This window comes from Hyaena hyaena, unplaced genomic scaffold (genome assembly GCF_003009895.1).
Source record: "Hyaena hyaena isolate Hyena2069 unplaced genomic scaffold, ASM300989v1 scaffold_43, whole genome shotgun sequence".
Lineage (NCBI taxonomy): Eukaryota > Metazoa > Chordata > Mammalia > Carnivora > Hyaenidae > Hyaena > Hyaena hyaena.
In genome coordinates this window covers 815,174-828,810 of record NW_024080675.1, presented here as the reverse complement: position 1 = coordinate 828,810, position 13,637 = coordinate 815,174, and the positions used below count along the sequence as shown (strand labels likewise).

The 13,637-nt window shown below is 47.9% G+C and overlaps 1 protein-coding gene across 3 annotated transcripts in view; it reads right to left on the bottom strand.

Moving 5' to 3' along the window:
• PACC1 (proton activated chloride channel 1) overlaps window positions 1–13,637 on the bottom strand; it is a 32,503-nt gene that overhangs the window by 7,135 nt on the left and 11,731 nt on the right. For all 3 annotated transcript variants that reach the window (XM_039230111.1, XM_039230112.1, XM_039230113.1), the window contains exons 3-4: window positions 4,992–5,201; window positions 3,555–3,706 (exon numbers count right to left, since the gene is read on the bottom strand). In XM_039230111.1, coding sequence (XP_039086042.1) covers window positions 3,555–3,706; window positions 4,992–5,201 — 362 coding nt within the window. The remainder of the gene's footprint in view (window positions 1–3,554; window positions 3,707–4,991; window positions 5,202–13,637) is intronic.

Sequence of the window (13,637 nt, the reverse complement as noted above, 5' to 3'; positions counted from 1 at the left end):
AGAATCGTATATTTTTTTAATCCGAGTTCAACATCTCTCTCGTAACACTCTGCACCTGGTTCACCAGTGTGACTGACGTTAATGCGCCCACTCACTTGTTGCGCCTTTTGCTGCATTTTCCCAAGAGACCTCTGTCCATGTCTTTATTTTCCACCTTTCCAGGACACACGGAGTGGCAGCAGGGAACGCTCAGCTCACTGTCCCCACTACCCGCCTCCTCCTGGAGAACTCCAACCGCTTCCCCAATCCCACATTTTAGCAGCACAGTCGCCCTGCTGGAGCCTCATGGCCGCGGCCATGTGATGAAGTTCCTGGAATGGGCACCAAAGTGACTCATGCGACTCCACACTGTGTCCTGAAACAGGGCACCGCTTGTCCCCACACCTAACCCTCCCAGAGCGAGAAACGTACACACGTGCCGGCGAGCCAGCGCTGACCACGAGGCCCAAGACCGTGCCGGGGGGGATGGCAGAGTGACAGACACAAGCCGTCACTGCCCACCCTGTGAGGTGGCACGGCCTATGCCCACCGCCTGCACGCCCGACCCGCTCCACAGAAATAGACTTCTCTCTGGTCTCAGCCACTGGGTCTGCGGGGGGGTGTTTGCTTTTGCACAGCAGCTTAGTGTACTCTCTGCCCAACACGCAGTTATTTTCTGGAACTGGCGTGCCGTGGGAACAACCTACAAGAGCCAAGGGCTTAACATCTGGACACTGGGAATATGGCAGGAGGTCCTACAGGCTGGGGACGGTGGCCCTAATTCTGGCAGAGCAAAGCCCATGATAAAAGTTACCTAAGCTACAGGCACAAGAGACACTAAAAAACCATGAGAACCTGAAGTCTGACAAAGCAGGTCAGATGAAGCCCCTGCTGTGTCGCTTTCATGCAGACAAACCAGGAGGCAGAGAGCCAGCAGCCTACCTGGTTCCCAGAGCAGAGTAAAGGACAAGCCCTCAAGCCTAGCACCACGTCTACAAGGTGTCAGCCTACACAGCAGGGAGCGGGTATGCAAAGCTGGGCGCCGGAGGGCCTATTTTCTGCCATCCACTCCAGGCATGACCGCGGACGACCTGCACCTCCATCGAGACAGTCTCCCAGTGGCCAAGGCCAGGGGCTATCGAGGACTCAGACGTCTCCAACCAACCTGCTCCCTGGGTGCCAAGATGGGATGAGCCACACACCCCCCTTGTCAGCTTCCTCAAGGCCACTTGCCACGCCCCCATGTCCTGGGTCGGGGAGGGGGGAAAGTGGGCTCTCCTGTGCTCCCCCGCCCCTCCTCTACCACCACTGTGGGGCTGCACGGCCGAACTCCTCTCCCAGGAGCCACATCTAGAAAGGCTGGAGAAGCCTGACATCACCAGAGTTGGACGCAGCTAACTGCCTTCACCGTAGTTGCCACAGAAACAACTCTCCTTACAGCACCTGGTTTCAGCTCAGGTCATGATCTCACAGTTCCTGAGTTCAAGCCCTGCATTGGGCTCTGCAGTGACAGTGTGGAGCCTGCTTGGGATTCTCTCTCCTCTGCCTGCCCCTAGCCTACTTGCGCTCTCTCTCAAAATAAATAAACTTTGAAAAATTATTTATGTTAAAAAACAACTCTCCTTTTGTGCCCTTATTTCATGGATGTTTATAGTATTTAGTTAAATTACATAATTACTGCACTTAAGTACAACCAGCGCGAACAGGGCTGGGAATGAAGGCAACGGGCTCCTGGGAAGCGTGCTGCTCAGGGGGCTGAGAGGTGACAGGAAGGCCACCCACAGACCCGCATGTGCAGTGCCGGGTGTCCGGCTGGTATGTCTCCCAGAGCGGCAAGAAGAGCTGGGAATCACACAGCGTTTCTATGGCACATCAAGCTCTTCCTTAAAATGTTTACAAATTATTCTCCCTTTCCTTTAAATTAGCATCCATTTCCCTATTCTGGAGTCCATTCTATTTTATTCCTCTTGGTCCTCTCTTAGCTGTCAGTGTGCTGTAAATGCCGAGCTAGCCTTCGTTGTCCATTCCCCCTCCCGAGAAGGAGCAGGGTGACTAGCAGGGGGCTGGGGTGTGGGTGTCCCCCTGAGCAGGTTCTCCCACAGGCGTGCCCTTGCCCGGGGCCGACGCTTGGTGGCTGCGGGCAGACAACGCCAGCAGGCCGCGTACTCAGCACAGTTCTCGCGCGTGGAGAGACTCCTTTCCAGCCCTGTCCCCTCCCCCGTGGAGGCCCGGTCTGCAGTTCTGCTCCGTTTCTACTCTGCTGCCCCAGTGCCCAAGCAGGGAACCTCCCCAGCGCTGACGAACGTACGAAGGGCCCCTGGGCCTCGTACCTGGAAGCAAACACCGTCCCCAGCAGCTCCGCACGCTGGGAGGGCAGGAGAGCGGTGGCCCGGTACCAGGGTGACTATACCGTGACAACTGGCTCGACCGTGGCCCTGCCCTTCGAGCGTGCTGATTCGGAGCCAGGAGCCGGAAGGCAGGCTTCCACCTCTACTGAAGCCTCTCCCGCGCCTGCCCTCGGAGCGGCCTTTCTCCGGCGTGTCTGCTCCATCCACCTGACCCAACTCCTGCTTCACACCAGTTCAAAATGCCTCGTCCACGGTGACAGCCCTGCTGGCTTTGTGAGGCTATCATGGATACGTGATCTTGTTCTGGTTTTCACAGGAGAGGGAATCAGTTCAGCAGGATCTTAGGAGGAGGCCTGGAACGAAGGTTACCGGAACCACCTCGGTGCAACTGTCCCCCCTCAGACCCTCCCAGAGCCGCATGTCTGGCTGCACAGCAGGCCACGCGTTTTCTTCTCTCGTGGCCATTCCTTCTGTCCTCAGCGTCGCCTTCCGCTGCTCGCGGGGGGGCACCTGACCCACACACCCGCGACTGCTGTAACGGTGCAGACACAAATGCAACATGCTGGCTCCTCTACCTTGAAAACCCTGCCTTCCTCTCTTTGATCTATAAAGCTTTTACTCAGTCCCATCCAATCCTTTCTGAAGCAAGGATACGGGACACAAAAAAGATGTAAATAAACACAAAATTCCCTCCCTGCCTTCCCAGCCTGTGCAGGCACCGCTGCCCCGGCCCCACCACCACTCACCTCCCCACCCCCCACCCCCGCTGGGCTGAGCTGTGACTGACGCCAGTGCTGGGGTCCTTGTTCCCAGACCAGCTTCTTTACATATTTATTTCAAAATATGGACTCCCAGGCCCTGTGCCCGGGAATGGCTGGCCCCATATGGAACCTGGGAATCTATTTCCTGGCAGCTGTGTTGGGCAGTCAGCCATGTGACTACGTCCCACCGGCCTTGTGCCGCATCCTTCCAGCGAGGAGAGGCTCTGATGGCACTGTCAGGAATCCCTGAGGCTCAGAGAATGCTGACGCCCTCGTGGCCCCTCCTGATGCAGCCGGCCACCCGTGTCCTGATGGCCGGAACCCTGTGTAGGACAGCCTCATGGTCGCTGGGGGCAAGGGCCTGCATGGAGGCAGTGTGAGCGGCCTCGTGGCAGAAAGAAGACCGGGGGCTGCGGGGTGCGGGGCTGACGGCGTGCGCTGCCTGGCGCGGGGAGGCGGGAGTTACCAGGGTCTGGCTGGAGAAAGGGTCCGTGTAGTTGATCCTCTGGGTGGTGCAGTTCACGTCCCCGGGCTGGCCAGGGCTCCTCAGGGGTGGGATGACCTCGTAGTGGTGCATACAGCTGAGCAACTGGGCCTGTCCAGGGTACAGAGCAATACCTGGGGGGGGGGGCCAAGCAGGAAAACGGGAGTGTCAGAAGTCACGGTCCCCCATCATATCCCTACAGTCACGTCACACAGTTTTTCACACCCACCAACCACCCAAGTTGAAGACTCCCTGGGTGATGGCAGAGGAGGGAAAAGAAGAGGGTTAGGGAGGGTGGGGAGCCACGGCTGCTGCCCTCGGAGAGCGCCTCTCCTGGCCCGGGGCGCAGCCTCCCTGGCGCCTGCACCAAAACCCACCCACTTCCCAGCCCTGCTCAGCACACCCCGCAGGGGCCTCCGTGACTGGGCCTGGCAGCGCCACCACCCACGGGCAGATCCACTAGAGCCCTCAGCTGTGGGAGTCTCCCCGTGTCACCATGGCTCTCACCTGCTCTAACCAGGGGTGCAAGTCATACCCCAAAGGTCCCTCCCCCACCCCAACCACAGAACCTCACCGGAGGCTCCCCTGACAGAGGAAAAACATGAGAGCAGGGTGTGGCACCAGATGCAGGCAGAGCTCAGAGAGACCAGAGATCAGCAATAGAAAGGAGTGCCCACAGAGAAAGGGACCAAAACAGACACCGAAAGAGGGACAAACACAAGACAGGCAAAGATGGGGGGGAAAGCTGCGAGCAGCAGGCTTTCAAGAAGCCCAGGTGGAAGGCGCCGGAGACTCTGGCTGTGCCCTGTGAGCAGGCCATCCGGAGGGTGACGCCGGCATCCTGTGGGCACAGCAGGTGCCCACGGAGCTCACGCCTCCCAGTTCGCTCCCCCACTTCCAAAGCCCAGAGCCGGCCCCGCTGCCCTGAAGGAGACACTACCTTCTACGGCAGAGACAACTGCCTCCTCAGGGCCCAGCCTCACATTGGAGGAGGAAAGCCAGTGACCCCCTCCCCAGGCAGGGCCCTCACCACTGCTGAATGACTTCCCCTCCCCTGCCACCCTTCACCCCCACTGCCCTTCATCATGGCCTCTGGCTCCAGCCAGGCTATATTCATCCTCTCCGGGAGTGCTCTGCCTCCCTACACTCACTCTTGCTCCTGCTAATCCCCTTCCCAGCTCAAATCCTATCTCTGTGCAAAGCATTCCGTGCCCACCCCAGTTACACACTGACCACTCCAGGCTCTGTGCACCCCTCTCACCAGCACGGGACACACTCCGCTGGGTCCTGACAGCAGCTCCCTGGGTGTTTGCTCTCCACCCTGACTGTGCCCAGCCTGGTGTGGGAGTACAATGGTGGCTCACTTGCAAGCCAATGCCCCAGACCCGGGTCCTGATGCCCATCCGGGGCAGGCTCTACCTGGGGCGTCATAGCGATCCACCTCCTTGTAAGACACCGACATGACAGGGTGCTTGAGTTTCTCGCGGAAGTCTGTGATGGTCTGGTAGACCAGGAAGACGGCCACCGCCATGAGCAGCAGGTAGATGAAGATGAGCAGGACAGAGAAGACGTTCTTCAGGCAGGCCTTACTGAAGCGGATGCTGCTAGAGGCAGACTCGCTGTCCAGGGCTGAACAACAACACCACACATGTGACCCGGAGCCCAGGCGCAGGGGAGCCCAGGGAGGTCAGCAACCTCTGGGCCCTTGACCTGCTTGACTTAGGAGGTGAGGTCACCCACACAGCCAACCTCCCCACCTCGGCCTTCCACCCTTAAATCATAACACATGGTCCCTGTTGATATTCGCTATGCACTTACTGTGCCAGGAAGGGGACCCCAAGAGGAAGGAGACACTGTTAAGAATCTCCCATCTGGAGGGACAAAGTTAAGATTCAACAAGGAAGCTGGCCCCAGCCTATTTTTCTGGCCTTCGCCCTTACCCTTGGCTCCCCCAGTGACCCCAGCTCCAGCTGTGCCAAATGACCTGTTTCTCCAGCATGCAGATCCCCCCTCAACCCTAAGGCCCCTCACACTTGCCAATCCCTGTGCTTGACCTGGGGTGCCCTTCTTCCATAGCTGATTCCTGACTCATACTTCAGGTTTCAGTTTAGAAAGGTATTTCCTCAAGGAAGCTTTCCCTGACCCATAGATTTATTTGGGGACCTTCCTATCTATCCATACTCTATCATCACTCTGCAATATCACAGTCTGTCTACAGTCTTTTTATCCCCCTCGGCTGTGAGCTCCAGGAGGACCGGGACAGGGCCAGTCCTGTCCATACTGAACCATCAGCCCTTCACTATGTGCCAGGAATAGAGAGACATTCCGCATTTATATGGTGGATGACTTAATGACTGATTAAAGGTGTTCTAATTCCTTCCCTACAGCACAGCTCTGTCTCTCCTGCCTGCTCGCGAATCATACCCAGCCTTGATTATGCTCTGCTATGGACTAAGTTATGTGAACCCTGCCCCCTGACAAATTCACACTGAAGCCCTAATCTCCAGTGTGACTGTACTTGAAGACAGGGCATTTAAGGAGATAATCAAGGTTAAATGAGGGCATAATAATGGGTCCTGATCCAACAAGACTAACGCCCTTATAAGAGAGAAGAGGAGATACCAGGGACATATACACACAGAGAAAAGGCCACATGAAGGCACAGGGAGAAGATGGCCATGTGCAAGCTAAGGCAAGGGGCCTCAAGAGAAACCCTATTTGCCAACACCTTGATCTTTGATCTCCAGTCTCTACAACTGAGGGAAAAAAGAATCTGTTATTTAAGCAATTCCGCCTGGGGTACTTTGGTACGGCACTCCAAGCTGCCTGAGACCCTCCCATGGTGCTCCATGCCCTCTCTACTCCTCGTCTGAAACTGTAGCTCCCTGAGGAAAAAGCCCTATTCCCTCCACAGTGGCTCAGCCCACAGCTGCAGAGGATATGAATGCAAGTCCAAAAGGGCATGTGCCTGGCTTCTGACTCCCAGTAGTGACAAAATAGCTGTCACGCTGCCCTTCTACAATTATAAAACGTGGACAAAATACTTAAAAATTATGTGAAGGCACTAGAGAAAGGTCAAAAGCAGGCAGAAACTAGAAGAGAGTTGACCTTTCAAGGGAAGAAACTGCACTTTCTTACATTTATAAATTTGCACGTTTTGCCCGAGGGCACTCACTAACCTCTATGAGGTATGGTTCAGGGTAGCTGTGGACAGGGCTCAGGCCTGGCAAAGCAGTCACAAAGTTAAAGAACCCTGAAAGGGATGGGGAGGGCAAACACCAAAATCTGCATATAAAGTATATTCAAATTCTTGCCTGGAGACATCAGGGCATGGGGAGCAGGGAGTGGGGGAGCAAGAAAAAAAAGCAGTAGCTGGAAACTAAAAGAATTGAATGGAGATTTCAGCTGCTGCTAATTCAGGAGACCTACGAGTTCAGAACTTGACTCTCATCACGTTAACTACCTGCTAACACAAAAATCCTTCAGGAGGACTGTAACATAATCTAGAACCTCTATAATGGACCATTGTAATGTCTAGTGTTGAATCAAAAATCACTAGACATTTGAAGAAACAAGAAAATGTGACTCCCACCCTCAAAGAAAAAGCAGTCTATAGAAACCAAAGTCAAGGTGACCCAGATGTTGTGATCAGCAGACAGGAACTTTACAGCCCTTAGAGGAGCAAAAGGAAAATATATAGATCAGGAATGGACAAAGAGGAATTAGACAAAAAGAAACTAAGGAGAAACAGAGAAACAGAAACTATAAAAATGAACCAAATGGAAACTCTAAAGCAGGAAAGAAAAGTAAATGAAATGAAAAATTGACTGTACTGTCTTAATAGCAAAGGAAGGCAAAATAAGTAAATAAAAAGTCAGTGTGGTTGAAGTTAAATAAACAGAAATTAACCAGTTTGGGGAAAAATGAAGAAAAAAAACAGAGCCTACCTAGATAACCATGGGACAATATCCAGCTGCCTAACCACATGTAACTGAAGAGAGACAATAGATCACAAAGAATATTTGAAAAAATAATGGCCCAAACTTCCCAAAACTAGAGAAAAAAACATCAATTTGCAGATCTTGGAAGCTCAATACATGCCAAGCAGAATAAATAAGAACCCACTGCTAGGCAAATCCTAGTCAAACTGCAAATGCAAAGATTAGAGAAAAATGACTTTGAAAGCAGCCAGGAAAAAAAAAAAAAGGCATATTACATACAGGATTTATATCTAATGATATGTAACTTTTGATCAGAAGTAACAGACACCAAAAGAAAATGGAATATCTTTAAAGTGCTAAAATTAAAAAATTCTGCCAACCCTGAATTAAATCCCAGCAAAAGTAACTTTCAAAAATGAAGGTGAAATAAAGTATTTTCAAACACAAAGCCAATGCATCACCAACAGATCTGCGCTGCACTGTATGAGGAAGAAATTCTGAAAGTTAAAGGGAAATAACATAGATGATAATCCTCAAATGTACAAGAAGTAAATAAAGATCACTGAAATGTTAAACAGGTGGGTAAATATAAAAAGCGATTTATATATTTTTAAAATGTAGGACTAAAGCAAACAATATTGTAAGGTTTATAACTCGCAGGAAAAGATGGGGAAACGAAAAATACATGAGACAAACAGAAAACACCAAAAGGGTAGAGCCAAATCCAACCATATCAATAATGACACTAAATGTGAACAGATCAGGAGGGAGTCCAAGAAGGCAATATAGCAAGACCGTGAACTCCCGTCCTCCCATGATCACACCAACTCTACACCTACACAGAGGGCATCTCCTGATGAACTGATGGCTGATCAAACAGCATCTGCACAACAAAAGATAGAGGGACCACACAGAGAATGGCAAAAGAGATGGGAACACAGTGACAACAGGCACCCCACCTCTGACACTGTGAACTGTAGTAGAAAGGGATCGCACAGAGGGACTCCTGTGCAGAGGGACTCCTGTGCAGATTCACCTGCCCTGGGACACAGAAAAAAAAGCTATAGTAAAAGGTAATTAGATTAAAGGTGAAGGAAACCCATTCACTAACTCTGTAGTGTCTGACAAATGGTGGAAGAGTGCTAGAATTCTCTCTGGGGTCAGAGGTGCTGGTGTGCCCCACTGTTTACGTCGGCCCTCCACCCTGGTAGCACAGATGGGAACAGAGGCTGGACACTCTAGCCGGCCTACTGCCTCAGTGGGCTCTGGGACCCTAGTCCACACCAGTTCTAGCCATATTCCCAAGGTGTCCCCCCCTACTCCCCACCCACCCAAGTCCCGGCTGACCCACCAAGGTGGCTCCAGACCCCCATCCCACCTTTACCTGTGCCAGCTTCCATTTTTCCTGCCAGGGTGCTCCCTGCAGGGAACACCCGGGGACCCCTAGCGGGCACCCACTAACGCTCCAGTCAGCCCGCCAAAGCTGCCAGCCACACACAGTCTATGCAGGAACATTCCTACACAAGGCTACTCTTTCAAAACAGGGGGAGGTGGCTGTTTGACCTCATTCATAGAAACAAACACAGAAGGTCAATCAAAACGAGGAGACACACAAACATGCTCCAAACAAAACAACAAGAACAAAAATTCAGGAAAAGAACTAAACAAAACAGAGATAATCTATCTGATAACAGTCATAAAGATGCTCACCAGCCGCGAGAGAAGAGTGGATGAACTCAGTGAGAACTTCAACAAAGAGACAGAAAGTATAAAAAAGAAAAATCAGAGTTAAAGAACAAACTTGAAATGAAAAATACAGGAGAAAAAAATCAACAGGAGATGAGTAGATGCAGAACAGATCAGTGATCTGGAAGACAGGATAATGGAAAGTAGCTACTGAACAGCATAAAGAAAAAAGAATTTTAAAAATCGAGGGTAGGTTATGGGATTTCTGAGATAACATCAAGTGTACTAACGTTTGCATTATAGGGGTCCTAGAAAAAGAGAGAAAAAGGGGCAGAAAATTTATTTGAAAAAATAATAGCTAAAATGTTCTCTAACCTGGGGAAAGAAAGATATCCAGAGAGCCCCAAAGAAGATGAACTTGAGGACGTCCAGGCCAAGACATAATAATTAAAATATCAAAAATTAAAGATAAAGACAAAAATCTTAAAAGCAACAAGATAAACGCAAAAAGTTACAAATAAGGGGAAGCCCACTAGACTAGCAGCTGATGTTTTAGCAGAAACACTACAGACCAAAAGGGAGGCACAGCATACTAGAAGTGCTGAGACATACAACCAAGAATACTCCACCCAGCAAGGTTACTATTCAGAATTGAAGGAGAGAGTTTCCCAGACAAACAAAAGTTAAAGGAGTTCATCACCACTAAACTGGCCATTAAAGGGCCTATTTAAGAAGAAAAAGAAAAGGGGCGCCTGGGTGGCTTAGTCGGTTAAGCGTCCGACTTTCACTTGGGTCATGATCTCACGGTTCGTGGGTTCGAGCCCCGTGTCGGGCTCTGTGCTGACTGCCAGTTCAGAGCCTGGAGCCTGTTTCAGTCTGTGACTCCTTCTCTCTCTGACCCTCCCCTGCTCACGCTGTCTCTCTCTCTCTCTCCTAAAAATAAATAAAACATTAAAAAAAAAAAAAAGAAGAAAAAGAAAAGAACATTAACTAGGAGAAAATTATGAAATGAAAAAATTTCATGGGTGAAAGCAAACACAGAGTAAAGGTAGTAGATCAATCACTTATAAAGCTAGTATATAGGTTAAAAGCCAAAAGTGGGGGGTGCCTGGGTGGCTCAGTTGGTTAAGCATCTGACTCCTGATCTTGGCTCAGGTCATGATATCAGTTTGTGAGTTTGAACTTCATGTTGGGCTCTGAGCTGACACCGCAGAGTCTGCTCAGGATTCTGTCTCTCCCTCTCTCTGCCCCTCCCCTGCTGGCGCACACAGGCTCACTCTCTCTCTTTCTAAAAACAAAAGTAGTAAAATCAAGCTTATTTAAAACATTAGTGAAGGGATTCACAAAATAGAGAGATGTAAACTATGACATCATGTACATAAAAATAGGGGTAGTAAAAATTCAGTGCTTTTAGTATGTGTTCAAACCTCAACGTAACAGAGGTCAGATAAGACAAATCTACAACTAACGTCAAATTAATGGCGGAAAAACAGAAAAGCCTTTCCCCTAAGATAAGGAACAAAAACAAGACGCCATTTTTATTCAATATGGAAGTCCCAGACACAACAATCAGACAAGAAATAAAAAGCATCCAAATTGTTAAGGAAGAAGTAAAACTGTCACTATTTGCAAGTGACACGATACTATATATAAAAACACCCTAAAGACTCCACTAAAAACAATCAGAACTAATAAATGAATTAAGTTGTTGGATACAAAGTTAATATATGGAAATGTGTTGCATTTTTATACAGTAATAACAAACTAGCAGAAAGTGAAACTAAGAAAACAATCCTATTTATGACTGAATCAAATGAATAAAGTACCTAGGAATAAATTTAACCAAGGAAGTGAAAGACTTTTCTTCTGAAAACTGAAAGGCACTGTTAAAAGAAACTGAAGATGAGGGGCGCCTGGGTGGCTTAGTCGGTTAAGTGTCCGACTTTCGCTTGGGTCATGATCTCGCGGTTCGTGGGTTCGAGCCCCGCGTCGGGCTCTGTGCTGACTGCCAGCTCAGAGCCTGGAGCCTGTTTCAGTCTGTGACTCCCTCTCTCTCTGACCCTCCCCTGCTCACGCTGTCTCTCTCTCTCTCCTAGAAATAAATAAAAACATTAAAAAAAAAATTAAAAAAAAAAAAAAGAAACTGAAGATGACAAAAGAAAGTAAAAAGACACCACACTCATGTATTGGAAGAATATTATTAAGATGTTCATATACCCAAAGCAATCTACAGGTCCAATGCAATCCCTTTCAAAATGCTAACAGTATTTTTCACAGAACTAGAACAAACAATACTAAAATCTGTAAGGAACCAAAAAAGACCGCCAACAGCCAGAGCAGTTTTGAGAAAGGACAAAGCTGGAGACCTCAAGCTATACTATAAAACTATAGTATTCAAAACAGTATGGTACTGCCACGCATAAGAACAGGAACAGGTAAGAATAGGATAGGTAGCCCAGAAAGAAACCCATACTTGCTTATGGTCAATTAATCTAAGACAAAGGAGGCAAGAATACACAATGGGGAAAAGACAGATTCTTCGTTTAATAGTGTTGAGAAAACTAGATGGCTACATGCAAAAAACATAAAATCAGACCACTTTCTTACACCATACACCTTATATCATACACAAGAGTATACTCAGCATGGAATAAAGACCTAAATGTAAGACTGGAAACCATAAAACCCCTAAAGGAAAACATACTCTGTAATCTCTTGGACACTGGCTTTAGCAACATTTTTCTGGATCTATCTCCTTATGCAAGGGAAACAAAAGCAAACACAAACTATTGGGATTTCATCAAACTAAAAAGCCTTTGTAAAGCAAAAGAAACCATGAATGAAACAAAAAGGCAACCTACTAAATGAGAGAAGACATTTGCAAGTGATCTATCCACTAAGGGGTTAAAATCCAAAATATATAAAGAACTTCTACAACACCCTCAAAAAATCTTATCAAAAAAATTGGCAGAGGATCTGAATATTTTTCTAAAGAAGATATCCAGATGGCCAATAGACACATATAAAAGATGCTCAACATCAGTAACCATCAGGGAAAGGTAAATCAAAACCACAATGCAATATTCCTTCATACCAATAAGAATGGCTGGTATCAAATACACAATGGGGTACCTGAGTGACTCAGTCGGCTGAGTCTTGGTCTCGGCTCAGGTCACCATCTCACACTTCATGGACTCTGTGCTGACAGCACAGAGCTTGCTTGGGATTCTCTCTCTCCCTCTCTATGCCCCTCCCCCACTCATGTGCTCATGCTGTCTCTCTCAAAAATAAATAAACTCTAAAAAAACTAACAACGCAAAAAATAAGCATTGGCAAGGATGTGGAGAAAAGGGAGCTCTCATGAACTGCTGATGGGAAAGTAAGTTGGTGCAGCCACTACGGAAGATGGTATGGAAATTCCTCAAAATACTGAAAATAGAAATACCATTCCACTACTGGGTATTCACCCAAAGAAAACAAAAACACGGATTCAAAAAGATATATGCACCCCTATGTTTACTGCAGCACTATTTACAATAGCCAAGATATGGAAGCTACCCAAGTGTCCAGCAATAGATGAATGGATAAAGATGTGAAATCTAACTCAAACATTAAAAAAAAAAAAAAAAATGAAATCTTGCTATTCACAACAACATGGATGGACCCAGAAGGTATTATGCTAAGTGAAATGAGTCATACAGAAAAAGACAAATACCATATGACTTCATTTATATTTAGAATTTAAAAAACAAAACACAACAAATTAGAGGTTGCCAGAGGGGAGAAGGGTGGAGGTGACAGGCAAAATAGGTGAAAGGAATAAGAGATACAAACTTCAAGCTTTTTTGGCAGTGACAACCTCCCCACAAGAACATGCCCCTTGCAAAGGACCTTCTCAATCCCTCCCTAGAAGCATAAGAAGCAGTGAAATGCCCAGTGCTGAAAAATCAGCACCATCTTTAGCCATGCACAAATAGTACTTCTGTGTTGGCTCTCCTTTGCCAGCCTACAAGGAAGAAAGGCAAAGCTTAGACGGGGTGCTCCTTCAGATGGAAACAGCACTGATAGCAACCTGAATCAAAATGAGTGGGAAACCGTCCCAATAAACACATTTTAAGTTTAAAAAAAAAATAAGATAAAAATGTCCAGGTATAAAGTAAGTTATGCGGATGAAAAGTAGAGTATAGAGAATACAGTCGATAACTCTGTAGTAACTTTGTATGGTGACAAATGGCAACTTACTGTGGTGAGTACTGCATAATGCATAGCACTGTGGGACCAGGATGTTGTACACCTGGAACTAATATATTAATCTATAATTAGGTTAACTATTCTTCAGTAAAAAAATGTAAATGGACTAAACATTCCAATTAAAAGGCAGAGACTGTCAACCTGGATTAAAGACTCAACAATACACTCCTTACAAAAAAATGACCAT